The 26,794-nt window shown below is 46.0% G+C and overlaps 1 protein-coding gene across 1 annotated transcript in view; it reads right to left on the reverse strand.

The window, feature by feature from the left end:
* The window catches only part of LOC138452543 (platelet endothelial aggregation receptor 1-like), a 402,175-nt gene that overhangs the window by 212,707 nt on the left and 162,674 nt on the right, over positions 1-26,794 (reverse strand). Inside the window, exons 2-4 of the mRNA XM_069604987.1 lie at positions 17,170-17,316; positions 11,660-11,806; positions 3,805-3,951 (exon numbers count right to left, since the gene is read on the reverse strand). Coding sequence (XP_069461088.1) covers positions 3,805-3,951; positions 11,660-11,806; positions 17,170-17,316 — 441 coding nt within the window. The remainder of the gene's footprint in view (positions 1-3,804; positions 3,952-11,659; positions 11,807-17,169; positions 17,317-26,794) is intronic.

Consider the following 26,794-nt stretch of genomic DNA (forward strand, 5'->3'; position numbering starts at 1 on the left):
CAGCAGTAAGAATACAGATGAGAACTTGTGTTGTCGGTTTTGTCAATTGCCTGCAAAAGTAGAAACCTTAAAACATTGGATACTGAAATCCCCAGACTTTTATATTCCCAGGTCAGAGCTTTATGGGGATGATATGTCATAAAAATCTGATTTTTTTTGTTAATTTTCTCTGGTCAAGATTGATTTGGGCGCAAACGCTTCTCTTCTTCACTTTCTAAAAGTCATATACTCTCAAATGTAAGTTCCGACACACAAGAACATATGTATAGGCTGCCTAAAGTAACAGCTGTGGTACTACATCCTTGAAGTGGTTTAAGAATGTTGAGAATTCATGCGGAATAATGTACATCAAGTCAATGTTTTAACTTGTAATGCAATGTAATTGATGATTTTAATGTAGAGAATTTTTGGATAAGGAATGTACATTGAATATATGCTCACATTTGTAATAGAATGAAATTGTGATGACAATAATTTGTAATTTTAATATATGAATTACAAAACAATGTTCAATTCAACTACATACAGTACAATTAAAAACTAAACAGAGGGCAGGTCAACATCATCTACAACACCATACAAACATGGCTGGCTGCCAACAGCCTCTGTCTCAACTCGTTTAACCCCCACACATGTAACCGTGCAGACTGGGCACAGCCGTCCAGTTAGCTTAGACAAAATCAAACTCCTACTTGTAGGTTCCCCCGAAAAACTAGACGACCAGTTCAGCCACTTCATCATCGACTCCAATTCCAGTATCCGAGTCAGTAAAAACCCTAGGCGTCTACCTGGACTCAAATCTGTCCATGACTAGATAAGTAAAAGCCACTGTCTCCTCGGCTGCCTACCATGCTAAACTCCTCAATGCAGTCAGACCCTTCCTCTCCAATGACACCTGCAAAAACATAGCGAGAGCCATGACTGGATCCTGATAACCTTGGATTACTGTAATGTTCTCTTCTTAGGGACCTCCACAAAAAAACCTTGAGAAACTACAAATAAATCAGAACAACGCCTTACGCGCAGCACAAGGCATTTCCTAAAGAGAGCACATCACTTCTGCCAGAAGAGCATCCCACTGGCTCCCCGTAAAGGAGAGGATCATCTTCAAAGCCCTGACGCTCACCCACAAATGCATACACCTTGCCGCACCAGCAAAGAATCCACCCTGCCTCTTCCTCAAGACCAACTAGGGCCCCCTATGCAAACCTTCTCACCGTATACAAGGTAAAAAGAGCAAGAGCAGGTGGCGTCAGTTTCCCCTACCTAGCCACCCTGCACTGGAATGCCCTCACCACTGCCTTGCGAGCTGAACCATCACTCACTGCCTTCCATAAGACCATGAAAACCACCCTATTCGCCTGATCACCCTACCCCCTGACATGGAATCCATCCCCTCCCCGGGATACTACGAACTGTGTATGTTTTTAAGCATAACTTGTATTACATCTCTGCTCTCCAATGCACTAACGTATGCTGAATGAACCGAAGTCTACTGCAAGTAACAGCGCCACAATGCCCTTGGGCTGTCTGTGCGCTATATAAATGTAATAAATAAATAAAGAAAGTTGTTCACTCTCCTCAACTGGCTCGCCCCCTCCGCCTGCGCCTTGCGCAGGATGTTCTTAAATTGCAGAAGCTGCTTAAGACTCTCCTCTTTACCTCCTCCTTCCCTTCTTTTCTCCCCTGCTAATCCCACAGGTGCTGCTATTGGTGTCCTGGGCCCTTATGCATCCTCGGGGCCCGCACCTCCCACAACCAATCAGCCCAGCTCCTGTCTATCTGCACTTGCACTTACGCCTTCTGCCCTGGTGGTTCACACGCAGCTCCTGTCTGCGTAGCACTCAACATTCCTAGCCCTTCATCTATGGCTCACCCGTGAGCTCAGACTCCACTGACCCCTGCCTTCTTCCTTGCTGCACTTGCACATTCTGAATACTCACAAGGCATAGTAGGTTCTTCCTGTTGTCCACTTCCCCCAATGCTCTTATATTTTGTGTTTCTGATGCATCTTAATGTATTTACCACTCCTGCTCCCTCCCTGCCCTGTGGGCGCCGTGAGACAGTATTTCCTACAGTATCAGAGCCTAACAAGCAAACAATAAAATAAAATAAATACAAATAAAATAAATGTTGGCACCCTACTATGGTCCTTTGGCCAGAGCATGCCTGACCAGGCCCCCACGAAGCAACATTGTACAGGGACCTAAACCCTCTTCACTTGCACCTTTAGCAGTCAGACTATAGCAAGGCTCAGGACGAGGCTGGCACGTAAAGAAAAAACAAGCATGTTCTTGGGATGCACCTGCCCGCTGAACCACTCTCCCGGTGGCACTGTTGGGGTGGCCCCAGTGCTCTTGATGTTCAGGATAAATCTCAAGGCCCGTCTCGAGGAAGAACTTAGGGAATATCAAGGATCCCTCAGCTGGGACCTCTATGGAGCAGGACCCCCAGATCTACAGTAGAATAGGTCTTCCCTGGAGCCGGCTTACGTTGCTGCTGTAACGCTCATCCAACATCCCATACCGCTATGTTGCTCCCTAAGTAAGTGCCCCCTACATAGGGCCAAGCACAATATAACATATAAAAGCTTTAAAAGTGGGGTAATGCATGCAAAAAGACGCACCCTGGTTAAAGTAAATGCACATTTTCACAAAATAGAAAGGCTCAGATCAGAGAAATAAAAATGTGTGTCAGATATTTTGATAGATCGGCTTAAAGTATATAGCCTGTGGTATTGGTAACAGTTCATTTTATGCTTTGTCAATAAATAAGTGAACTTTCCAGGGGAACTATTGCACAAAGGGGCCATTAGGACAGGCAAGAGAAGTGTCTCACCAGGGAACCACCTCCAGCTAGAGTAAGGGCATTTACCAAGGGCAGTGTGGTGCCATTACCCGTCGGCTTCACTCACCTGCCGGGGATTATCATCTGCACCACAGAAAAGCGGCACAGCATGGACGCTGATACGATTAAAAAACCTGTACAATTGGAATTCCATGAGGTGCTTTGTAAAATATTTATTTGAATTGGACGCACGCAGCAGGATGCACAGTCCCCTTACACTAGTGACTAGCCTGAGTGGCACTCATGAGAAGAGAGCCCAGAAAATCCTGGAGTGAGGCAGCTCCTCTCACACAGAATGCTTTGTGAGGGTCAGAATTCCCCATTGATGTGACTTGCTTTCTGAGGTAGTAGAGGTCCCATTGACTGATAGTGGCAACAGATTACAATTCACAAATTCTACAGAGTGGGGAGCGCAAGTGCTATTTTCCTCAGGTGTGCCCTCCCTCTTCCCCTGAACAGGCAGCTCTGCAATGAGAGAAGGAATATGCTCTCTCTGGAGTTTCCTGTTTTTTATGGCGGACATCTTGGAATAGCTTTTTTGCAAACTGCAGTCTCCTTCTTCAGCTTTTCATTGAATTCGATGACCCGGGGTCCAGTTCCAATTCGAATCCATCCCCTGTTCCTGCACCTGCCACCGATCTCCTACCTCCCCAGTACCTTCTACCCACTGATGCCATTCCTCGGAAGCACACACTTAGTAGATAACCTGCTGGTTGGACTTCTCAAACATTTTTGCCCGAATCTCAAAAGAAGTTTGAGAAGTTGTTTTCGGCAAATGTTTCAGAGTTCATAGGACTAGAGAGAGGGGAGAGATTATGGAAGCAAATCACCAGATTTCACATTATTTGTATATGATTTGTGGAGTTATCTGCTAGACCCTCGCCTCTTTCCCCTGCTTGAAAGAAAACATGTTAGTTAAGTGTGGCCTCATATTTCACAGCCAGCCATTACCGGTACCTGCTGCTGGGGGCTTGCACTTGAAGCCGCATTGGAAAAAGCAGCACTTCAGATCCCCGGTGCAGTTGCGGTCGATCTGGCACTGGTCAGGTTCAGGAGCTTTGCATCTGAAGTAGTCTGGTGGGCACTCTCCTGGTTTCGGTTTCACTGGGAAAAGTTATAGATTTGTTAAACTCGGTACACTCATGTCATAAAATATTATTATTATCAACTAAGTACTAGTAGTGAACATGTAAATATTTCTACTGTAATGTGCAAGTGCATTGCAACCACACGTGACAGAGTTGTCTACTTTGTCATAGTTAGAATGCACTTTCTGGAGACAGTGGCGGCCATTAGAGATTTCGTCTGGAGTCTTTCCCGGGATCATTCCCGGAGCGTCAGTAAGAACATGTCAGTGCCATCCTCTCCTGTCAGTGCCATCCGCTTCTGTAAGTACCATCCTCTCCTGCTCATCATTTCAACAGGGAAAGATGCTTGATGGAACAGTAATGTAAGCAGGGACGTGAGAAAGTCTGATGAAGAACATGGCTTAAAGCCCGAGACTGGACATAATGGATTACTTTTTCACTGATATGGAACCAGTAACAAGGGCTTCTGCTGAGGGAATGCAGTGAGGTGCAGGTGGGGAATTGACTTTGATTGTTCTTAATGAACTCTGCGATTCAGTTTTAAGGAGTCTCCAGGGGTTTCATTGGAAGTTTGTCCAGACACAAGTAGGGCATCTTGCGCCATCAAAGGCTAACACTGGCATTTGGGAATCTGGAAAGCCTCCTGCTAATGCCATGAGTTTCCATAAGGTGCCATGTTGCCTGGATACAGTAACATGACCCCTCAATCACCCTTGACCTCCTTCTTACCAACAGGATGACGCATGCCCTACAAAGAGAGTGCCATGGCATTAGCCTCTGCATGTGAAGTAATATATCTAATCAAGATAAGCTTTCAGGATCCCCAGGACCCATCATACTGCCATTCCATTGCATGCAGAGGTCGCCAGCTTGCAGTAATTACTCCCTTAGCATGTAACACCACCAGCTTGCACTAAATACGCCCATAGCATGTAGCACCACTAGCTTGCACTAAATACACCCATAGCATGTAGCACCACTAGCTTGCACTAAATACTCCCTTAGCATGTAACATCACCAGCTTGCACTAAATAAGCTGATAGCATGTAACACCACCAGCTTGCACTAAATACGCCCATAGCATGTAACACCACCAGCTTGCACTAAATACGCCCATAGCATGTAACAGCACCAGCTTGCACTAAATGTATCCCTTAGCATGTAACAGCATTATGCAGATATGAGCTGACACAACATGGTTATATAGCTGTCAGTTGGGCACAGCGTTATTTTGTCAACATGAGCTTTACCAAACATGATTGCACACCCATGAGCAGGACACAACAGACATATAAATCCATGTTCTGGAGACTACTGGCTTTTCAGCCATGAGCTGTATCCAGCATGATTATAGGGTCCTGAAGTGGACAAGATAGGAACATATATGTAATCGTCTTTTGGACATTGACCAGTTTTTGTTGTAGTAAAGTATGAGCCAGATTAGAAAACCCTATGACTGAAGGGGACACAAATGCCATAAGGCAGCAACGGTGAGGTCCTAGTGCCACTGAACTGGAGGTTTACCTCCCACTGAACTGTTTATTATGTTCATGAAAAGACCTTCAGTGCATATCACAGCTTAAAATGCACACTCTCAGGTCAAACCTGTCCTTTATGCAAGCATCACAGTGCACCCCAGAGATCCACCTTATAAGTTATCCCTATCACTATTTGCCAATCTCCAGGACCCCAGAGGTGGAGGACCTTGTCACTGTGTTGCATAGACATGTACCTATTAAGACATTTCTTACCTGGCTCTGCTGTGGTGCCATTCGCCACAATGCAAAGGGGTAGAGCAAGTGACATCCCTCCTAACCTTGACCCTTAAGTCACTGTCATCAGTCACTTGAAGACATCCCAGATGTGAGTCAAAGTGCAGCTGGCATCTACAAAACATCAGTGGAATTTGCATGTCTATGTCAGAGGAAGTTACACAGCACTGCCCTTCACCACTCAGAGGTAACACAAGAAGGGCATCACAGAAAGTGACATCAGACTGCCCTTCACCACTCAAAGGCATCACAAGAAGGGTATCACAGGAAGTGACATCAGACTGTCCCTGACCACTCAAAGGCATCACAAGAAGGGTATCACAGGAAGTGACATCAGACTGCCCTTCACCACTCAAGGGCATCACAAGAAGGGCATCACAGGAGGTGACATCAGACTGCCCTTGACAACTCAAAGGCATCACAAGAAGGGTATCACAGCAAGTGACATCACACTGCCCTTGAGCACACAAAGGCATTGCAAGAAGGGCAACACAGAAATGGACATCAGACTGCCCTTGACCACTCAAAGGCATCACAAGAAGGGTATCACAGGAAGTGACATCAGGCTGTCCTTGACCACTCAAAGGCATCACAAGAAGGGTATCACAGCAAGTGACATCAGACTGCCCTTGAGCACACAAAGGCATTGCAAGAAGGGCAACACAGAAATGGACATCAGACTGCCCTTGACCATTCAAAGGCATCACAAGAAGGGTATCACAGGAAGTGACATCAGACTGTCCTTTACCACTCAAAGGCATCACAAGAAGGGTATGACAGGAAGGGACATCAGACTGTCCTTGACCACTCAAAGGCATCACAAGAAGGGTATCAAAGGAAGTGACATCAGACTGTCCTTGACCACTCCAAGGCATCACAAGAAGGGTATCACAGGAAATGACATCAGACTGCCCTTGAGCACACAAAGGCATTGCAAGAAGGGCAACACAGAAATGGACATCAGACTGCCCTTGACCACTCAAAGGCATCACAAGAAGGGTATCACAGGAAATGACATCAGACTGTCCTTGCCCACTCCAAGGCATCACAAGAAGGGTATCACAGGAAATGACATCAGACTGTCCTTGACCACTCAAAGGCATCACACGGAGGGTATCACAGCAAGTGACATCAGACTGCCCTTGAGCACACAAAGGCATTGCAAGAAGGGCAACACAGAAATGGACATCAGACTGCCCTTGACCACTCAAAGGCATCACAAGAAGGGTATCACAGGAAGTGATATCAGACTGCCCATCACCGCTCAAAGGCATCACAAGAAGGGTATCACAGGAAGTGACATCAGACTGTCCTTGACCACTCAAAGGCATCACAAGAAGGGTATGACAGGAAGTGACATCAGACTGTCCTTGACCACTCAAAGGCATCACAAGAAGGGTATCACAGGAAGTGACATCAGACTGTCCTTGACCACTCAAAGGCATCACAAGAAGGGTATCACAGGAAATTACATCAGACTGCCCTTGAGCACACAAAGGCATTGCAAGAAGGGCAACACAGAAATGGACATCAGACTGCCCTTGACCACTCAAAGGCATCACAAGAAGGGTATCACAGGAAGTGATATCAGACTGCCCTTCGCCACTCAAAGACTTCACTATTGTATCTTTTTCAAACTATCATTATTGAAAACATCGAAATACATAATGCTCATGATGAGGAAAACACCCAACTAATAAAACAAACAATCACAAATCATTGCGTTTACAGAATCAGTTGTAAGAGTGGTAGCAAAAAAGAGGTCCCCAACCGGTCCACTTAAGAAATAGAACCCGAGGAGGGGGTCATTACTGGTCTGGTAATGCCCCGGGCGATCAGTGACAAGCCTGAGCGAAGCAAGGGATTTAATGTAAGCCTGAGGCAATACCAGATGGGTAACGTCCCCCCCTCTGAGGGTTCTATTGCTATTAGTACCCTGGCCTGTTATACCAGAGTACTAATAGTATTTTTCTCGAGTTGAGACATGTTGTGTGAACTGTTTCTCAACTCGAGAAAAAAAAGCAAAGCAAATGGTCTCCATGGATTGGGGAGAAGGGACTGCATGTAGTCCCTTCTCCCTTTCCTTGGCAGCAATTAAAACATTATTTTAAAAAAGTAAACAAAGAAAATGGCTACCAGGGAATGGGATGAAGGGACTACAAATTGTCCCTTTTCCCTTGCCATGGCGGCCATTTGCGATGCAGAGATGCGCCAGGAATACCACTGTTCCCAGCTCCAGCGAGGGATAATGCAGCACAAGGTAAATTGGGGAAGGCTTAAATATGAGGAAAGGTGGGGTGGAGGGAAGTGGGTGCAGGGAGACTGCACTTGCCTGATTCCCGATGAGGGAAGACCGCTGCCTCCCGCTCTGAGCAGGCTTGGAGCGGGGTCTTTCCCTGTGTAGTAAGGATCCCGTTATGAGCCTCCTCATCGGCTAGGAGGTTGCCACCCCCTTTCTCCGGGGACTAATGATCTATCTTAAACATACGTTGCACCTCTAGTTTAATCTGATCATTTGAACTATAATCCCTCAAAGCTATCATAACCCTAGGCCACGTTGCTGATTCTCATTTGTTGGCTGTGTCCTTCTGATCTTTCATCACTAACCCATCTCTAGAGGTCTTCACAAATCCCCTTTAGCTCCGCTGATGGTGTGTTTATTCCCGGAGCAACAAATGCCATCAAGACTCAGATGACCAAATACAGCCTGATTATCTCTGTCGATTCCAGGATCTCCTTCAAGGATTCCTATCCTGCTCATAGCATAGCCATGATAGCAGTGCAGGCATCTTGGCCTTTGCTCATAGCATAGCCATGCCAGCAGTGCAGACGTCTTGGCCTTTGCTCTTAGCATAGCCATGACAGCAGTGCAGGCGTCTTGGCCTTTGCTCATAGCATAGCCATGACAGCAGTGCAGGCGTCTTGGCCTTTGCTCATAGCATAGCCATGACAGCAGTGCAGGCGTCTTCTTGGCCTTCAAAATATGGATTTCGACAGTCTGACGAGAGCGATGAGCTGCAATCAACTTCAAATGCATGTCCCCATTTTCAACCCTCTGCTGATCATTTCTGTTTTCTCCTGTTCGCAAAAGCTCTCAATCGTCATCTGATTGCAGATGTTTTGATAAACAGATTGAAAAGAGCAGTCTAATAACAGCCAGACAAGCTGGGCCGGTGGCTGCCTTCTGGGTTAGCTTTGGAGGTAGATCTATCTCCTCGGCCATGATGGTATATAGGACCCAAGCTATTCCGGCTATAGTTTATAGAGCAGAACGATGGGGCCACACATCATTTGTCTCTCTGCAGAAAGCAGAAAACAAATGTATATAGCGTCTCTGGGGCTTCCAGGTAGTGCACCATGTTCACCTTTGGCCCTCAAAGTAGGGCATGTTGGAATCAAATATGAGGTGATGATGAAACCCTTGCTATATTGGCTCAGGTTTGGGACTCTGGATGAACTTGCTTCATACAGAGAGGGTCTTGCAGATGTTTTGGCCATGGATGGTACAAAATCCTTACTGTGGATAAAACATGTTCAACATCTGCTTGCGGTGTTGGATTTAGAGGCTCAGTGGTTCAATCATTCTAACATCAACCCATGGTCCAACACAGATTTCAAAGGGAAATTCTATGACTGGGCTATGGGGAGAAAACTGGATAACTGCTACTCTGGCCGGTTGTCAACTAGCTGGTGTTTAAAACCCATTGGGCAATGGAGCTATACCTGGACTACCCAGTGGGAATTAGGAAGAATCTCTGTATACCAACACTTGCCTGGGTATCGCCCCCTTGCCAAAGTCATGAGACATTGGAGGAAGGGATCGACTGCTTTCTGTCCAGCACGCCCCCCCTCTAGTGGAAGATGAGTTGCATTTCATGCTCTCTGGTCCATTGTATAAAACGCTGGGATGGATGGAAGGGGCTGAAGCCGTTATTAAGCTTATGTGGGACCAATACCAGACGAGAGGCTCTCATAGTTATGAAAACATGCTCAGAACATTGTTGTTTTAATGATGTTTCTACGTTTTTATTTGCTGCCCTTAAAACAAGGGAGTTTCTCAAATAATTTGTAGTTCATTAGGCCTTTTTTTCTTATTTTTAGTTTTTTTTATTGTGATCTATAGTTTATACAAACTTTTATCACAGCATCTTCATCCAATCACATTCATCTTTAGTAGCAGAGTTATTCCAATTCGCATTGTTTCTTACTTATCTAAGTCTGCATCAGAGTCTTCTATGATTCTTTCAGAATTACGTCTAGAAAGTCAATTAACGCACAGGTTATTTTTATATTATGACCTGATATCACACGCGACCACCATTCCTCGTTGTTTCTGTTTGTTGGAAAGCAAAAACCCAAGTAAAAAGACCTTTGGGTCAGGATTGCGTCACAATTTCTGATCAGGTGGTAGAGTGATTCCGTGTCTTTTTTGCAGTGTCTGCATAAGGCGTTTATTTATTCCAGATCTTTTCTTAACCATCTCATTTAATTTGTTTGTAACGCGTTTAACCGCAGTCGCAAGAATTGGTCTCGGTGGTGGCGCAATGGACATTTAACTAAATATTAGGCCTTTTAGTTGAGGAGCTTTTTCTGTGTATGTATAAAGAGTGGCCTGCCTAGTAGGCTTGCCTATACGTAGCCTTTTTCAAAAGCTTATGATTCATGATGCTGGAAACGTAGCTATTAATATTTTGTATATAAAACGATAATTAGCTCAAGTAAATGAAATCATGCAAGGAACTTGCTGTGTGTTTTTATGTATTTGATTTTGTAATCGTTTTTTCTGCTTTCGTGGTGGAAAAGCCAAAATAAAGCCAATTTGATTGATTCATAGCTAGAAAGTCTCTAAAAAAACTGGCTTTGCAGTTTGCCATCGGGGTAAATCCTGCTGTCCTGCTTATTTCTCCAGGGACTTGTTCATTTTGTGGCATTCATCACCCATTCCAGGGGCTGGAACTGGGCATAAAGGCCTGGCAGCCCAAGTTATCATCCAGAGTGAAGTGAGGGAGGAAAATGAGGACTCTGGGCTGTTATCCCCTGTTCCAGCCCCTGTAACGAGGGATGAAGGCCGTTAGCACACTGTGTTGCCAAAGCGGTAACCCGAAGTGCTAAAAAAAAAGAAAAGGGTTTTCCTTCCTACACCGGGACACATTCCAAGATGGCTACCATGGAAAGAGAAGGCAGGCCTCTGTACTGAGCCCCTCTTCCCTTGCATGGTCCATGGTGGCCCTTCTGCGCTGCAGCGGCACTCAGGGGGTGAGGGGAAGAAGGCGGCAGGGAAGCCGGCCATCAGGCAGCTTGGAACACAGACTTGTACCGGCAGTTCAAGCCTGTGTTCCTAGACACCTGATTGGCTGTTTCACCCAGCCAGGGTGCTAATGTTAATTATGTGTCGATTCCATTATTTCTTATACGTTTTTCTGTACAGTGTGCTGTTTCAATTCAATGCAGTCTTCATACCTTTCAAAGACGTTAATAAGTAAATGAAAGCAGGAAAATAGGGGCAGTGACTTTTACTAAATGATGCTCGTGCGCCCGTGTGTATCGGTCACAATCTCTGCCCCTTAATGTCTGCAGAGAATCACGAATCTGCTGGGTTTTCTATTGCAATGTGGTCACTGGTGTTTCAATTCACTGTTGAGTTCTGTGGTTTATCCATGATGGGTTGAGTGCCACGAACCGCCACCCATAGAAGAGCTAAGCAAAGCGAGCCAGCCCGGTATGAACAAAGCCACCAATATTTGTGTAATTCAGAATTCATGCAAATGAGTTCCTCTAGGACTAGTGACCGAGAGAACTTATAGGTGAAATTCAGCAGACTTCACATTATTTTTGTGCAGTGTTTTTTTTTATTGAAGAGATCCCTGTCTTTTGAAAAGACCTGTCCCAGCTTGAAAGAAAACGTGTTAGCTAAGTGTGGCCATATATTTCACAGCCAGACATTACCGGTACCTGCTGTCGTGTTCTTGCACTTTAAGCCGCACTGGAAGTGGCAGCACTTCTCATCCCCGGGGCAGTTTCTGTCGGTCTGGCACTGGTCAGGTTCAGCCATGATGCACCTGATGGTGTCTTCTGGGCACTCTCCTGGTTTCGGTTCAACTGGGAAAAGATGCACATTTGTCAAACTCTGCCCTCTCATGAGATAAAAGTATAAGTAGAAACCACATTGAAAGTCAGCTGGCTTCCCATATGAAAACACGGCATGGGGTCATTGAAATTACAGCATATAGTATGTCTGCAAACCTGCCTAGTTCTTAAAAATCCACCAAGTAGACGCGATAAAATATGGAATCCAGAAATACTGCAGCATTACTTCCGGGTAATCCAAAGGGATTTGTGTTCTGATTGTTTTCATTCATTTCCACCCTTCTTTTCAGGATGAAATGCATCCCTCTCAGTCCAAGTTTATAGGGCTGTTGGTTTTCTTAAAAACACTAAATTGTTATGATGACCCTTTTGTGCTTGTCATGGCAAAGGTGGTGATGAGGTGGGCATCATTGCATGCAGTGAAGTGAAGCAGTTACCTGCACTTCCCTTCAGTTCAGGAAATTAAGTTTAGCAAACACTTGGCCAGTTTTTACAATGTTTACAACTACCTCCTAGTTGGTGGTAAATAATGGTGCTGAAATATGAGGTATTTGAATTCATAATATGATGTAAATTACTGCATGCAGCACTTACCTGGTAATTCTGACTGGCCCATAATCAGGCATGTTGCAAATAGAGGCGGTATTTTAAAATAGCACAAATTTGTAATGTTACTGCATTACTTTTAAGGCAGCCCCCACGACCCCCACGCTAGGTCTACACTACCTTTATAGACAAAAACTAATAACAGCTCGGACACTGTCCACCGGTTATAACAAATACCCAATGTTCCAGACTACACAGATTGGCCAAGTGGCCCGATATGCGCTTGCACTGTCACTGCTGCAGGTTATGGAGGGCTACACAGAGTTATGAGAGTGGCCGTCAGTGTAACATTATGAATGGCAGGATTTAATAGAAAGACCATCCCTCTGGTGATCTTTGCTCCCTCAGTGGCGATGGTTGTGAATGAGGGCAACGATTGGGCAGAGTTTGGTAGAGGGAGCTTCTGTCTAGTGGTCATTGCCCCTCAGTGGCAAGGGATAATTATGGGCAGAGTTTAGTAGAGGGAACATCTCTCTAGCGGTCATTGCCCCCTCAGTGGTGAGAGCTATGAATGGGCAGAGTTTAGTAGACAGAGCCTCTCTCTAGTGGTCATTGGCCCTCAGTGGCAAGGGCTAAGAATGGGCAGAGTTTATTAGAGGGAGCATCTCTCTAGTGGTCATTGACCCTCAGTGATGAGGGATACGAATGGGCAGTGTTTAGTAGAGGGATCTTCTCTCTAGTGGTCATTGCCCTGGAGTGGTGAGGGATACGAATGGGCAGCGTTTAGTAGAGGAAGTTTCTCTATAGAGGTCATTGTCCCTCAATGGCGAGGACTATGACTGGACAGAGTTTAGTAGAGGGGGTTTCTCTCTAGTGGTCAATGCCCCTCAGTGGCGAGGGCTACAAATGGACAGAGTTTAGTAGAGGGCGTTTCTCTCTACAGGTCATTGCTCCTCAGTGGTGAGGGCTGCCAATGGGCAGATGTTAGTAAAGCGAGCCACCGCTAATGGTGAGGGACCTCAATGGCGAGGGCTATGATTGAGCAGAGTTTAGTAGAGGGAGCTTCTCTATAGTGGTCATTGCCCCTCAATGGTGAGGGATGCAAATGGGCAGTGTTTAGTAGAGGGAGCTTCTCTATAGTGGTCATGCCGGGAGTGGTGAGGGATACGAATGGGCAGAGTTTAGTAGAGTTAGCATCTCTCTAGAGGTCATTGCCCCTCAGTGGCGAGGGCTATGAATGGGCAGAGTTTAGTAGAGGTCATTGCCCCTCAGTGGCGAGGGCTATGAATGGCCAGAGTTTAGTAGAGGGATTTTCTCTCTAGTGGACAATACCCCTCAGTGGCAAGGGCTACAAACGTGCAGAGTTTAGTAGAGGGATCGGTTCTCTAGTAGTCATTGCCCCTCAGTGGCAAGGGCTATGAAAGGGCATAGTTTAGTAGAGGGAGCTTCTCTCTAGAGGTCATTGCCCCTCATTGGCAAGGGCTGCGAACGGGCAGTTAGTAGAGGCAGATTATCTCTAGTGGTCATTGCCCCTGAGCAGTAAGGGATACGAATGGGCAGAGTTAAATAAGGGAGCTTCTCTGTAGTGGTCATTGCCCCTCAGTGATGAGGGATGCAAATGGGCAGTGTTTAGTAGAGGGAGCTTCTCTTTAGAGGCCATTGCCCCTCAGTGGTGAGGGTTTTGAATGGGCAGTGTTTAGAAGAGGGAGCTTCTCTTGAGAGGTCATTGCCCCTCAGTGGTGAGGGCTATGAATGGCTAGAGTTTAGTAGAGGGAGTTTCTCTGAGTGGCCAATGTCACTCAGTGGCAAGAGCTACGAATGGGCAGAGTTTAATAGAGGAAGCTTTTCTCTACAGGTCATTGCTCCTCAGTGGTGAGGGCTCCGAATGGGCAGAGGTAGTAGAGGCAGATTATCTCTAGTGGTCATTGCCCCTCAGTGCTGAGGGATGCAAATGGGCAGTGTTTAGTAGAGGGAGCTTTTCTTTAATGGTCATACCCCGGAGTGGTGAGGGATACGAATGGGCAGAGTTTATTAGAGGGAGTGTCTTTCTAGAGGTCATTGCCCTTCAGTGGCGAGGGCTATGAATGGGCAGAGTTTAGTAGAGGGAGCATCTCTTTAGAGGTCATTGCTCCTCAGTGGTGAGGGCTGCGAATGGGCAGTGTTAGAAAAGGCAGAATATCTCTAGTGGTCATTGCCCCTGAGTGGTGTGGGATAAGAATGGGCAGAGTTTAGTAGAGGGAGCTTCTCTCGATAGGGCATTGCCTCTCAGTGGTGAGGGCTGCGAATGGGCAGAGTTAGTAGAGGCAGATTATCTCTAGTGGTCATTGCCCCTGAGTGGGGTGGGATACGAATGAGCAGAGTTTAGTAGAGGGAGCTTCTTTCTAGAGGTCTTTGCCCCTCAGTGATGAGGCATGCGAATGGGCAGTGTTTAGTAGAGGGAGCTTCTCTCTAGTGGCCATGCCCGGAGTGGTGAGGGATACGAATGGGCAGAGTTTAGTAGAGGGAGTTTCTCTCTAGTGGACAATACCCATCAGTGGCGAGGGCTATGAATGGGCAGAGTTTAGTAGAGGTCATTGCCCCTCAGTGGCAAGGGCTATGAATGGCCAGAGTTTAGTAGAGGGAGTTTCTCTCTAGTGGACAATACCCCTCAGTGGCAAGGGCTACGAATGTGCAGAGTTTAGTAGAGGGATCGGTTCTCTAATAGTCATTGCCCCTCAGTGGCAAGGGCTATGAAAGGGCATAGTTTAGTAGGGGTAGAGTTTAGTAGAGGGGCTTCTCCGTAGAGGGCATTGCCACTCAGTGGCGAGGGCTATGAATGGGCAGAATTTAGTAGAGGGAGCTTCTCTCTAGAGGGCATTGCCACTCAGTGGCGAGGGCTATGAATGGGCAGAGTTTATTACCCCGGGATATGAAAAGGCAGATGTTAGTATGGATGCTTTCTTCTGGTGGCCATTGCTCCATCACTGCTGAGATCTACGATGAGGAGGAGTTCAGAGGAGATCTATCCTTTGCTGGTCATTTCCCCCTTCGTGGTGAAGTGTAGGAATGCACAGAGGTTAATAGAGAAAGGCTGCCGTTTGTGGTTATTGCCCCTCAGTGGTGAGGGCCATGAATGGAGAGAAGTTAGTTGAGAGAGCCTTCCTCTAGGGGGTTTGTAAATGAGCAGAGGTCTAGTAGAGATAGCCTCACTTTGGTGGCCATTGCTCACATGGTGGCGAGGTTAATGAAGGGGTGGAGTTCAGTAGAGAGAGTGGGAATTGCTCTGACAGTGGTGCGCAAGCCATTTTTCCCTTTGCATTGCAGCTCTGATATGTGTCTAGGGAAGAGGTGCAACATGGGAAGAGGAGGGAAAGTGTACAAAAGTGAGGCTCTCATAGTTATGAAAACATGCTCAGAACGTTGTTGTTTTAATGATATTTCTACATTTTTATTTGCTGCCCTTAAAACAAGGGAGAGTTTCTCAAAGAATTCGTAGTTAATTAGGCCTTTTAGTTGAGGAGCTTTTTCTGTGTATGTATAAAGAGTGTCCTGCCTGGTATGCTTGCCTATACATAGCCTTGTTCAAAAGCTTATGACTCATGATGCTGGAAACGTAGCTATTAATATTTTGTATATACATCGATAATTAGCTCAATTAAATGAAATCATGCAAGGAACTTGCTTTGTGTTTTTATGTATTTGATTGTATAATAGTTTTTTCTGCTTTCGTGGTGTACAGCCAAAATAAAGCCGATTTGATTGATTCATAGCTAGAAAGTCTCTAAAAAAAACTGGCTTTGCAGTTTGGCATCGGGGTAAATCCTGCTGTCCTGCTTATTTATCCAGGGACTTGTTCTTTTTGTGGCATTCATCACCCATTCCAGGGGCTGGAACTGGGCATAAAGGCCTGGCAGCCCAAGTTATCATCCAGAGTGAAGTGAGGGAGGAAAATGAGGACTCTGGGCTGTTATCCCCTGTTCCAGCCCCTGTAACGAGGGATGAAGGCCGTTAGCACACTGTGTTGCCAAAGCGGTCCTACACCGGGAGACATTCCAAGATGGCTACCATAGAAAGAGAAGGCAGGCCTCTATACTGAGCCCCTCTTCCCTTGCATGGTCCATGGTGGCCCTTCTGCGCTGCAGCGGCACTCAGGGCGTGAGGGGAAGAAGGCGGCAGGGAAGCCGGCCATCAGGCAGCTTGGAACACAGACTTGTACGGGCAGTTCAAGCCTCTGTTCCTAGACACCTGATTGGCTGTTTCACCCAGCCAGGGTGCTAATGTTAATTATGTGTCTATTTCATTATTTCTTATACGTTTTTCTGTACAGTGTGCTGTTTCAATTCAATGCAGTCTTCATACCTTTCAAAGACGTTAATAAGTAAATGAAACAGGAAAATAGGGGCAGTGACTTTTACTAAATGATGCTCGTGCGCCCGTGTGTTTCTGTCACAATCTCTGCCCCTTGATGTCTGCAGAGAATCACAAATCTGCTGGTTTTTCTATTGCAATGTGGTCACTGGTGTTTCGATTCACTGTTGAGTTCTGTGGTTTATCCATGATGGTTTGAGTGCCACGAACCGCCACCCATAGAAGAGCTAAGCAAAGCGAGCCAGCCCGGTATGAACAAAGCCACCAATATTTGTGTAATTCAGAATTCATACAAATGAGTTCCTCTAGGACTAGTGACCGGGAGAACTTATAGGTGAAGTTCAGCAGACTTCACATTATTTTTGTGCAGTGTTTTTCTTTATTGAAGAGATCCCTGTCTTTTGAAAAGACCTGTCCCGTCTTGAAAGAAAACGTGTTAGCTAAGTGTGGCCATATATTTCACAGCCAGACATTACCAGTACCTGCTGTCGCGTTCTTGCACTTTAAGCCGCACTGGAAGTGGCAGCACTTCTCATCCCCGGGGCAGTTTCTGTCGGTCTGGCACTGGTCAGGTTCAGCCATGATGCACCTGATGGTGTCTTCTGGGCACTCTCCTGGTTTCGGTTCAACTGGGAAAAGATGCAAATTTGTCAAACTCTGCCTTCTCATGAGATAAAAGTATAAGTAGAAACCACATTGAAAGTCAGCTGGCTTCCCATATGAAAACACGGCATGGGGTCATTGACATTACAGCATATAGTATGTCTGCAAACCTGCCTAGTTCTTAAAAATCCACCAAGTAGACGCGATAAAATATGGAATCCAGAAATACTGCAGCATTACTTCGGGTAATCCAAAGGGATTCGTGTTCTGATTGTTTTCATTCATTTCCATCCTTCTCTTCAGGATCTAATGCATCCCTCTCAGTCCAAGTTTATAGAGCTGTTGGTTTTCTTAAAAACACTAAATTGTTATGATGACCCTTTTGTGCTTTTCATGGCAAAGGTGGTGATGAGGTGGGCATCGTTGCATGCAGTGAAGTGAAGCAGTTACCTGCACTTCCCTTCAGTTCAGGAAATTAAGTTTAGCAAACACTTGGCCAGTTTTTACAATGTTTACAACTACCTCCTAGTTGGTGGTAAATAATGGTGCTGAAATATGAGGTATTTGAATTCATAATATGGTGTAAATTACTGCATGCAGCACTTACCTGGTAATTCTGACTGGCCCATATCAGGCATGTTGCAAATAGAGATGGTATTTTAAAATAGCACAAATTTGTAATGTTACTGCATTACTTTTAAGGCAGCCCCCACGACCCCCACGCTAGGTCTACACTGCCGTTATAGACAAAAACTAATAACAGCTCGGACACTGTCCACCGGTTATAACAAATACCCAATGTTCCAGACTACACAGATTGGCCAAGTGGCCCGATATGCGCTTGCACTGTCACTGCTGCAGGTTATGGAGGGCTACACAGAGTTATGAGAGTGGCCGTCAGTGTAACATTATGAATGGGCAGGGTTTAATAGAAAGACCATCCCTCTGGTGATCTTTGCTCCCTCAGTGGCGATGGTTGTGAGTGAGGGCAACGATTGGGCAGAGTTTGGTAGAGGGAGCTTCTCTCTAGTGGTCATTGCCCCTCAGTGGCAATGGATAATTATGGGCAGAGTTTAGTAGAGGGAACATCTCTCTAGTGGTCATTGCCCCCTCAGTGGTGAGGGCTATGAATGGGCAGAGTTTAGTAGACGGAGCCTCTCTCTAGTGGTCATTGGCCCTCAGTGGCAAGGGCTAAGAATGGGCAGAGTTTATTAGAGGGAGCTTCTCTCTAGAGGTCATTGCCCCTCAGTGGCGAGGGCTATGAACGGGCAGAGTTTAGTAGAGGTCATTGCCCCTCAGTGGTGAGGGCTATGAATGGCCAGAGTTTAGTAGAGGGAGCCTCTCTCTAGTGGTCATTGCCCCTCAGTGGCAAGGGCTAAGAATGGGCAGAGTTTATTAGAGGGAGCTTCTCTCTAGTGGTCATTGACCCTCAGTGATGAGGGATGCGAATGGGCAGTGTTTAGTAGAGGGATCTTCTCTCTAGTGGTCATTGCCCCGGAGTGGTGAGGGATACGAATGGGCAGCGTTTAGTAGAGGGAGTTTCTCTCTAGAGGTCATTGTCCCTCAATGGCGAGGACTATGACTGGCCAGAGTTTAGTAGAGGGAGTTTCTCTCTAGTGGTCAATGCCCCTCAGTGGCGAGGGCTACAAATGGACAGAGTTTAGTAGAGGGAGTTTCTCTCTACAGGTCATTGCTCCTCAGTGGTGAGGGCTTGCGAATGGGCAGAAGTTAGTAGAGCGAGCCTACCGCTAATGGTGAGGGACCTCAATGGCGAGGGATGCAAATGGCGAGGGATGCAAATGGGCAGTGTTTAGTAGAGGGAGCTTCTCTCTAGTGGTCATGCCCCGGAGTGGTGAGGGATACGAATGGGCAGAGTTTAGTAGAGGGAGCATCCCTCTAGAGGTCATTGCCCCTCAGTGGCAGGGCTATGGATGGGCAGAGTTTAGTAGAGGTCACTGCCCCTCAGTGGCGAGGGCTATGAATGGCCAGAGTTTAGTAGAGGGATCGGTTCTCTAGTAGTCATTGCCCCTCAGTGGCAAGGGCTATGAAAGGGCATAGTTTAGTAGAGGGAGCTTCTCTCTAGTGGACAATACCCCTCAGTGGCGAGGGCTATGAACGTGCAGAGTTTAGGAGAGGGATCGGTTCTCTAGTAGTCATTGCCCCTCAGTGGCAAGGTCTATGAAAGGGCATAGTTTAGTAGAGGGAGCTTCTCTCTAGAGGTCATTGCCACTCAGTGGTGAGGGGCAGAGTTGGTAGAGGCAGATTATCTCTAGTGGCCAATGCCCCTCAGGGGTGAGGCCTACGCATGGGCAGAGTTTAGTAGAGGTAGCTTCTCTCTAGAGGTCATTACCCCTCATTGGCAAGGGCTGCGAACGGGTAAAGTTAGTAGAGGCACATTTTCTCTAGTGGTCATTGCCCCTGAGCAAGAAGGGATACGAATGGGCAGAGTTTAATAGAGGGAGCTTCTCTCTAGTGGTCATTGCCCCTCAGTGATGAGGGATGCAAATGGGCAGTGTTTAGTAGAGGGAGCTTCTCTCTAGAGGCCATTACCCCTCAGTGGTGAGGGTTATGAATGGGCAGTGTTTAGTAGAGGGAGCTTCTCTTTAGAGGTCATTGCCCCTCAGTGGCGAGGGCTATGAATGGATAGAGTTTAGTAGAGGGAGTTTCTCTGAGTGGCCAATGTCACTCAGTGGCGAGAGCTACGAATGGGCAGAGTTTAATAGAGGAAGCTTCTCTCTACAGGTCATTGCTCCTCAGTGGTGAGGGCTGCGAATGGGCAGTGTTAGTAAAGGCAGAATATCTCTAGTGGTCATTGCCCCTGAGTGGTGTGGGATAAGAATGGGCAGAGTTTAGTAGAGGGAGCTTCTCTCGATAGGTCATTGCCTCTCAGTGGTGAGGGCTGCGAATGGGCAGAGTTAGTAGAGGCAGATTATCTCTAGTGGTCATTGCCCCTGAGTGGTGTGGGATACGAATGAGCAGAGTTTAGTAGAGGGAGCTTCTTTCTAGAGGTCTTTGCCCCTCAGTGATGAGGGATGCGAATGGGCATTGTTCAGTAGAGAGAGCTTCTCTCTAGTGGCCATGCCCCGGAGTGGTGAGGGATACGAATGGGCAGAGTTTAGTAGAGGGAGCTTCCCTCTAGTGGTCATTGCCCCTCAGTGGCAAGGGATATTAATGGGCAGAGTCTATTAGAGGGAACATCTCTCTAGCGGTCATTGCCCCCTCAGTGGTGAGGGCTATGAATGGGCAGAGTTTAGTAGAGGGAGCCTCTCTCTAGTGGTCATTGCCCCTCAGTGGCAAGGGCTAAGAATGGGCAGAGTTTATTAGAGGGAGCTTCTCTCTAGTGGTCATTGACGCTCAGTGATGAGGGATGCGAATGGGCAGTGTTTAGTAGAGGGATCTTCTCTCTAGTGGTCATTGCCCCGGAGTGGTGAGAGATACGAATGGGCCGCGTTTAGTAGAGGGAGTTTCTCTCTAGAGGTCATTGACCCTCAATGGCGAGGACTATGACTGGCCAGAGTTTAGTAGAGGGAGTTTCTCTCTAGTGGTCAATGCCCCTCAGTGGCGAGGGATACAAATGGACAGAGTTTAGTAGAGGGAGCTTCTCTCTACAGGTCATTGCTCCTCAGTGGTGAGGGCTGCGAATGGGCAGATGTTAGTAGAGCGAGCCTACCGCTAATGGTGAGGGACCTCAATGGCGAGGGCTATGATTGAGCAGAGTTTAGTAGAGGGAGCTTCTCTCTAGTGGTCATTGCCCCTCAGTGATGAGGGATGCAAATGGGCAGTGTTTAGTAGAGGCTGCTTCTCTCTAGTGGTCATGCCCCGGAGTGGTGAGGGATACGAATGGGCAGAGTTTAGTGGAGGGAGCATCTCTCTAGAGGTCATTGCCCCTCAGTGGTGTGGGCTATGAATGGCCAGAGTTTAGTAGAGGGATTTTCTCTCTAGTGGGCAATACCCCTCAGTGGCAAGGGCTACGAACGTGCAGAGCTTAGTAGAAGGATCGGTTCTCTAGTAGTCATTGCCCCTCAGTGGCAAGGGCTATGAAAGGGCATAGTTTAGTAGAGGGAGCTTCTCTCTAGAGGTCATTGCCCCTCAGTGGGGAGGGCTATGAATGGGCAGAGTTTAGTAGAGGTCATTGCCCCTCAGTGGTGAGGGCTATGAATGGCCAGAGTTTAGTAGAGGGAGCCTCTCTCCAGTGGTCATTGCCCCTCAGTGGCAAGGGCTAAGAATGGGCAGAGTTTATTAGAGGGAGCTTCTCTCTAGTGGTCATTGACCCTCAGTGATGAGGGATGCGAATGGGCAGTGTTTAGTAGAAGGATCTTCTCTCTAGTGGTCATTGCCCCGGAGTGGTGAGGGATACGAATGGGCAGCATTTAGTAGAAGAAGTTTCTCTCTAGAGGTCATTGTCCCTCAATGGCGATGACTATGACTGGCCAGAGTTTAGTAGAGGGAGTTTCTCTCTAGTGGTCAATGCCCCTCAGTGGCGAGGGCTACAAATGGACAAAGTTTAGTAGAGGGAGTTTCTCTCTACAGGTCATTGCTCCTCAGTGGTGAGGGCTTGCGCATGGGCAGATGTTAGTAGAGCGAGCCTACCGCTAATGGTGAGGGACCTCAATGGCGAGGGGTATGATTGAGCAGAGTTTAGTAGAGGGAGCTTCTCTCTAGTGGTCATTGCCCCTCAGTGATGAGGGATGCGAATCGGCAGTGTTTAGTAGAGGGAGCTTCTCTCTAGTGGTCATGCCCCGGAGTGGTGAGGGATACAAATGGGCAGAGTTTAGTAGAGGTCACTGCCCCTCAGTGGCGAGGGCTATGAATGGCCAGAGTTTAGTAGAGGGATCGGTTCTCTAGTAGTCATTGCCCCTCAGTGGCAAGGGCTATGAAAGGGCATAGTTTAGTAGAGGGAGCTTCTCTCTAGTGGACAATACCCCTCAGTGGCAAGGGCTATGAACGTGCAGAGTTTAGGAGAGGGATCGGTTCTCTAGTAGTCATTGCCCCTCAGTGGCAAGGGCTATGAAAGGGCATAGTTTAGTAGAGGGAGCTTCTCTCTAGAGGTCATTGCCCCTCAGTGGTGAGGGTCAGAGTTGGTAGAGGCAGATTATCTCTAGTGGCCAATGCCCCTCAGGGGTGAGACCTACGCATGGGCAGAGTTTAGTAGAGGTAGCTTCTCTCCAGAGGTCATTGCCCCTCATTGGCAAGGGCTGCGAACGGGCAGAGTTAGTAGAGGCAGATTATCTCTAGTGGTCATTGCCCCTGAGCAGTAAGGGATATGAATGGGCAGAGTTTAATAGAGGGAGCTTCTCTCTAGTGGTCATTGACCCTCAGTGGCGAGGGCTATGAATGGCCAAAGTTTAGTAGAGGGAGTTTCTCTCTAGTGGACAATACCCATCAGTGGCGAGGGCTATGAATGGGCAGAGTTTAGTAGAGGTCATTGCCCCTCAGTGGCGAGGGTTATGAATGGCCAGAGTTTAGTAGAGGGAGTTTCTCTCTGGTGGACAATACCCCTCAGTGGCAAGGACTATGAATGTGCAGAGTTTAGTAGAGGGATCGGTTCTCTAATAGTCATTGCCCCTCAGTGGCAAGGGCTATGAAAGGGCATAGTTTAGTAGGGGCAGAGTTTAGTAGAGGGGCTTCTCTGTAGAGGTCATTGCCACTCAGTGGCGAGGGCTATGAATGGGCAGAATTTATTACCCCGGGATATGAAAAGGCAGATGTTAGTATGGATGCTTTCTTCTGGTGGCCATTGCTCCATCACTGCTGAGATTTACGATGAGGAGGAGTTCAGAGGAGATCTTCCCTTTGCTGGTCATTTCCCCCTTCGTGGTGAAGTGTAGGAATGCACGGAGGTTAATAGAGAAAGGTTACCGTTTGTAGTTATTGCCCCTCAGTGGTGAGGGCAATGAATGGAGAGAAGTTAGTTGAGAGAGCCTTCCTCTAGGGGGTTTGTAAATGAGCAGAGGTCTAGTAGAGATAGCCTCACTTTGGTGGCCATTGCTCACATGGTGGCGAGGTTAATGAAGGGGTGGAGTTCAGTAGAGAGAGTGGGAATTGCTCTGACAGTGGTGCGCAAGCCATTTTTCCCTTTGCATTGCAGCTCTGATATGTGTCTAGGGAAGAGGTGCAACATGGGAAGAGGAGGGAAAGTGTACAAAAGTGATGCTTTTTTCTTCCAAAAATCAAGAAGACAAACAGGTTTCCGCCAGCCGTAAGACTGTGAAGAAAGGGGGCTTAAACCTTCAAATGTCTTTATTTATTTATTTGGTACATTTATAAGAGTACACAAAGCCAGAGGCATCTAGGCGCCGGTTACACAGGATGAATGGGAAGAGGGACCAAGAAGGGAATGCAAGTTAATTGAAGAGGTGGGCTTTCAGGTTTTTCCTGAAGGTAATGTATGATGCTTCATCTCGCAGGTGGAGGGGGAGATCATTCCAAAGGACAGGTGCCCAGGCAAGGAAACTCGCTCCATCAGCTCTTTTCCTGTTGAATCCTGGGGTGATGAGGCAGTGTTTGTAGGCTGATTTTACCGGGCTGCATTCCTATCAAACTGGGTGGCTGTCGCCTCTGGCACTGTTGCTAATTTTTGTAAATTGCTGGCAAAAAAGGCATTCTTGGAATGTTCAATATCAACAATTGCAAGCACAGCAAAGTGCATCAATGCAACCAAAGCCAACCTATGCGATGCAATTAAACACGATAAAACCAAAAGGCCTAAATATGGCAGAGAGCCTTCACTTGTTTCTTGAATAAGCAATCAACGATTGGAGTCATACACACAATGTAGTTTTATCATTAATAGCCATGAATATCACTAGAGGAAGCATACATCATTTTTTATTTTATTTGTATGTTTTAAATACAAAAACCTTTCTACAACATATTGTTTGATACAATAAAAACACATGTATTTCATTAAAATGCATTACAATTCCTACAATACATATAACATTTCACACTGTGTTCCTTAAAACTTCCACCAAATCTATGCTTGGTCCAATCTTTACTGTATATTCATTACCATCCATTACAACTAATACAATACATGTATAGACTCACAGCACATTCCAGGTACTTCTATCGATCAATGCATAATGCAATATGGATCCCAAAAAAGCAATACATAACATGGATCTTAATCTCTTTTTCATGACAGACTTCCCAAAAGGCCAGCTCTCTCCCCACTCCTGGAATATGGACTTGATGAAATACATCAATACCATAATAAGCGTATGGTTGTCACCAAACAGCAGTCGCAACCAAACTATTCTGGTTAAAAAAATGAGATACTAAATGAAAGCATGTGGCGAATTTCCCATAGATTTCTAAGGACAATAGTCGAAATTGTGGGCAATTTAAAATGACATGCACACAGGTATCCATAGTTTCCTGCTCCTTGCAAAGGTGACAATTTTTGCTCCTCCTTTTGGGGCCCCCTTATAGGACCCTGCATTTCTAATGTGTGGAACTGGTTCAGTCTAAATGCATAAATGTGGAAGGTATCTGAGAATTTGGGAGGTGTATTAAGTAGCTACGGACTGCATTGTACTTCCGGATGATTGATGCACATTCCTTTAGGGAAACATACCTATGAATACATTCACCTTGCCTAAACCAATCAAATGTGCATATTTTATGTGTTATTGTACCTGAATTTAAAGAGCATTGTCACATCCGGCCTCCCATAGTGCCTTATTACAGTAATCTCTAAAAGAGTGTAATAGTGTCAATGAGCCTTTTACCAAAATCTCCTGCAAAATGCAATACATAGAACTAACCAAGGGATATTATGACATATCTTCAGTTGCTTTGTTAGTGTAATGGAGCTTTTGGATTACAATCCTAGTTCCAATCGAATTGCTACTAGAGGTGTACGTTTAAGAAGACTCAACAAGCCTTTCCAGACAAGCCCCTCAATGACATTCAACTATTTCAGCACCATAAAAGAGCTGGGAGGACGCTTTATTTGTAGAACGTCAATGCAGGAGTTATTGAGAACTTACAACCATTTTGTTTGATTCTCCTCATCTGTGCCCCCAATGAGGTACGTTTGCTAAGTAATTTTCTTACATCCTCAGCCCTATTATAAGAATTGAATATTGAAAACCCTAAATAAGTTATGAATTTGCAGGAGGCCAGTTTCCACCCATCGATAAACCAATTTTCTCTAGCTAATTTCTTACCTTTTTTAATGGGAGAATAGCTGTTTTGGTGGTATTTATTTTCAGATTGTTTTCTAATAGTGTGTGGCGTTCAACTGGCGTTGTAATCTAATCGTGGTAGTGTCCATTAGCAGAAAACCATTGGTAAAGGCTAAGAATCCCAGGTGCGTATGTCCGATGTTTGGAGGAAAGAGTCTGGTTCCAGCTAATCTCTCTACCAGATCACTTACATACATGTTAAGGAAGCGGGGAGCCAACACACATCCCTGCCTGAGACCGTCTTGGTAGCTATTTCTTGGGTTACCCTTGCTTCCATATCCAGTCTCACTTGCATTGCAGTATCGCTGTATAAAAGCATAATTATTTTCAAGAATCCCAGCAGCAACCCTCAAGACCATAGTTTGTTCCATACATTGTTTCTATCAATATCGTCAAATTGCTGAATGGATTTAAAGAAATGCTATGTACAATTTTGCATTTTCTTCCCCCCCTAACTGATCTTTCACTATTTTAACGATGGGCCCTTTTAGAGAAGTCCATATCCCCTTCCTGAACTCTGTCTGGGATGGCGATAGGGTGCCGGAGATGTTCACCCAATCTTCCAGATACTGTGAAACTATACCAGAAAAGATTTTACTTATGGAATCCTTTAGTTCAATTGGCCTATAATTTGCTGGTAATTCACAATCTCCCTTTTTTAAATAGTTTGCGACTATGAAACTTTTATGCCAGGAACTAGGCACTATGATCTCTCTTTGTATCTGTTCAAATAGGGGCCGTAAAGTACTAGCCCAATACTTAGGCTGCAAGTTCTATAAGATTTACATACCATAATCCTTTCCTCTATAATCTCTTCCATTAGAATATCATCCCAACCTCCTGTATAGTGTACCTGGAAGATTAGTTTTGTTGCTGGGGGATTATCATAATTCGCATTAGTAAATGCAACCTGGATGTCTTCAGAAATAGGCCTAGGTTGCAGCTTTCTCTGCGACTCCTCATTAGAATTCCCACATTCACAAAATGACTTGAAGTTCTTAGAGCTCAAGAAGGAGAGGATGTTTTGGCTATGTGCATTATACATTGTAAGAGGATTCAATTCAACACTACAGCTAAGTCAATGCCTAGTCTGGGATACTGAATGGAAACCCTTATTGATATATCTTTATGTCCAGTTCATGCGTTCTGGATGACTACCCCTATATAACACCCCTCCCTTGGAATCCCCCTGACCCCACTGAGCCAAGAAGTAGTTCTGTTTTGCAAGTTAAAAGGTATATTTGAGAATTTAAACAATATAGATATATATCACACTTTATAATAAATTAATAATTGGATATCACACTTAATC

The sequence above is a fragment of the Ambystoma mexicanum genome, chromosome 4p, assembly GCF_040938575.1.
Source record: "Ambystoma mexicanum isolate Mex_15411 chromosome 4p, UKY_AmexF1_1, whole genome shotgun sequence".
NCBI lineage: Eukaryota > Metazoa > Chordata > Amphibia > Caudata > Ambystomatidae > Ambystoma > Ambystoma mexicanum.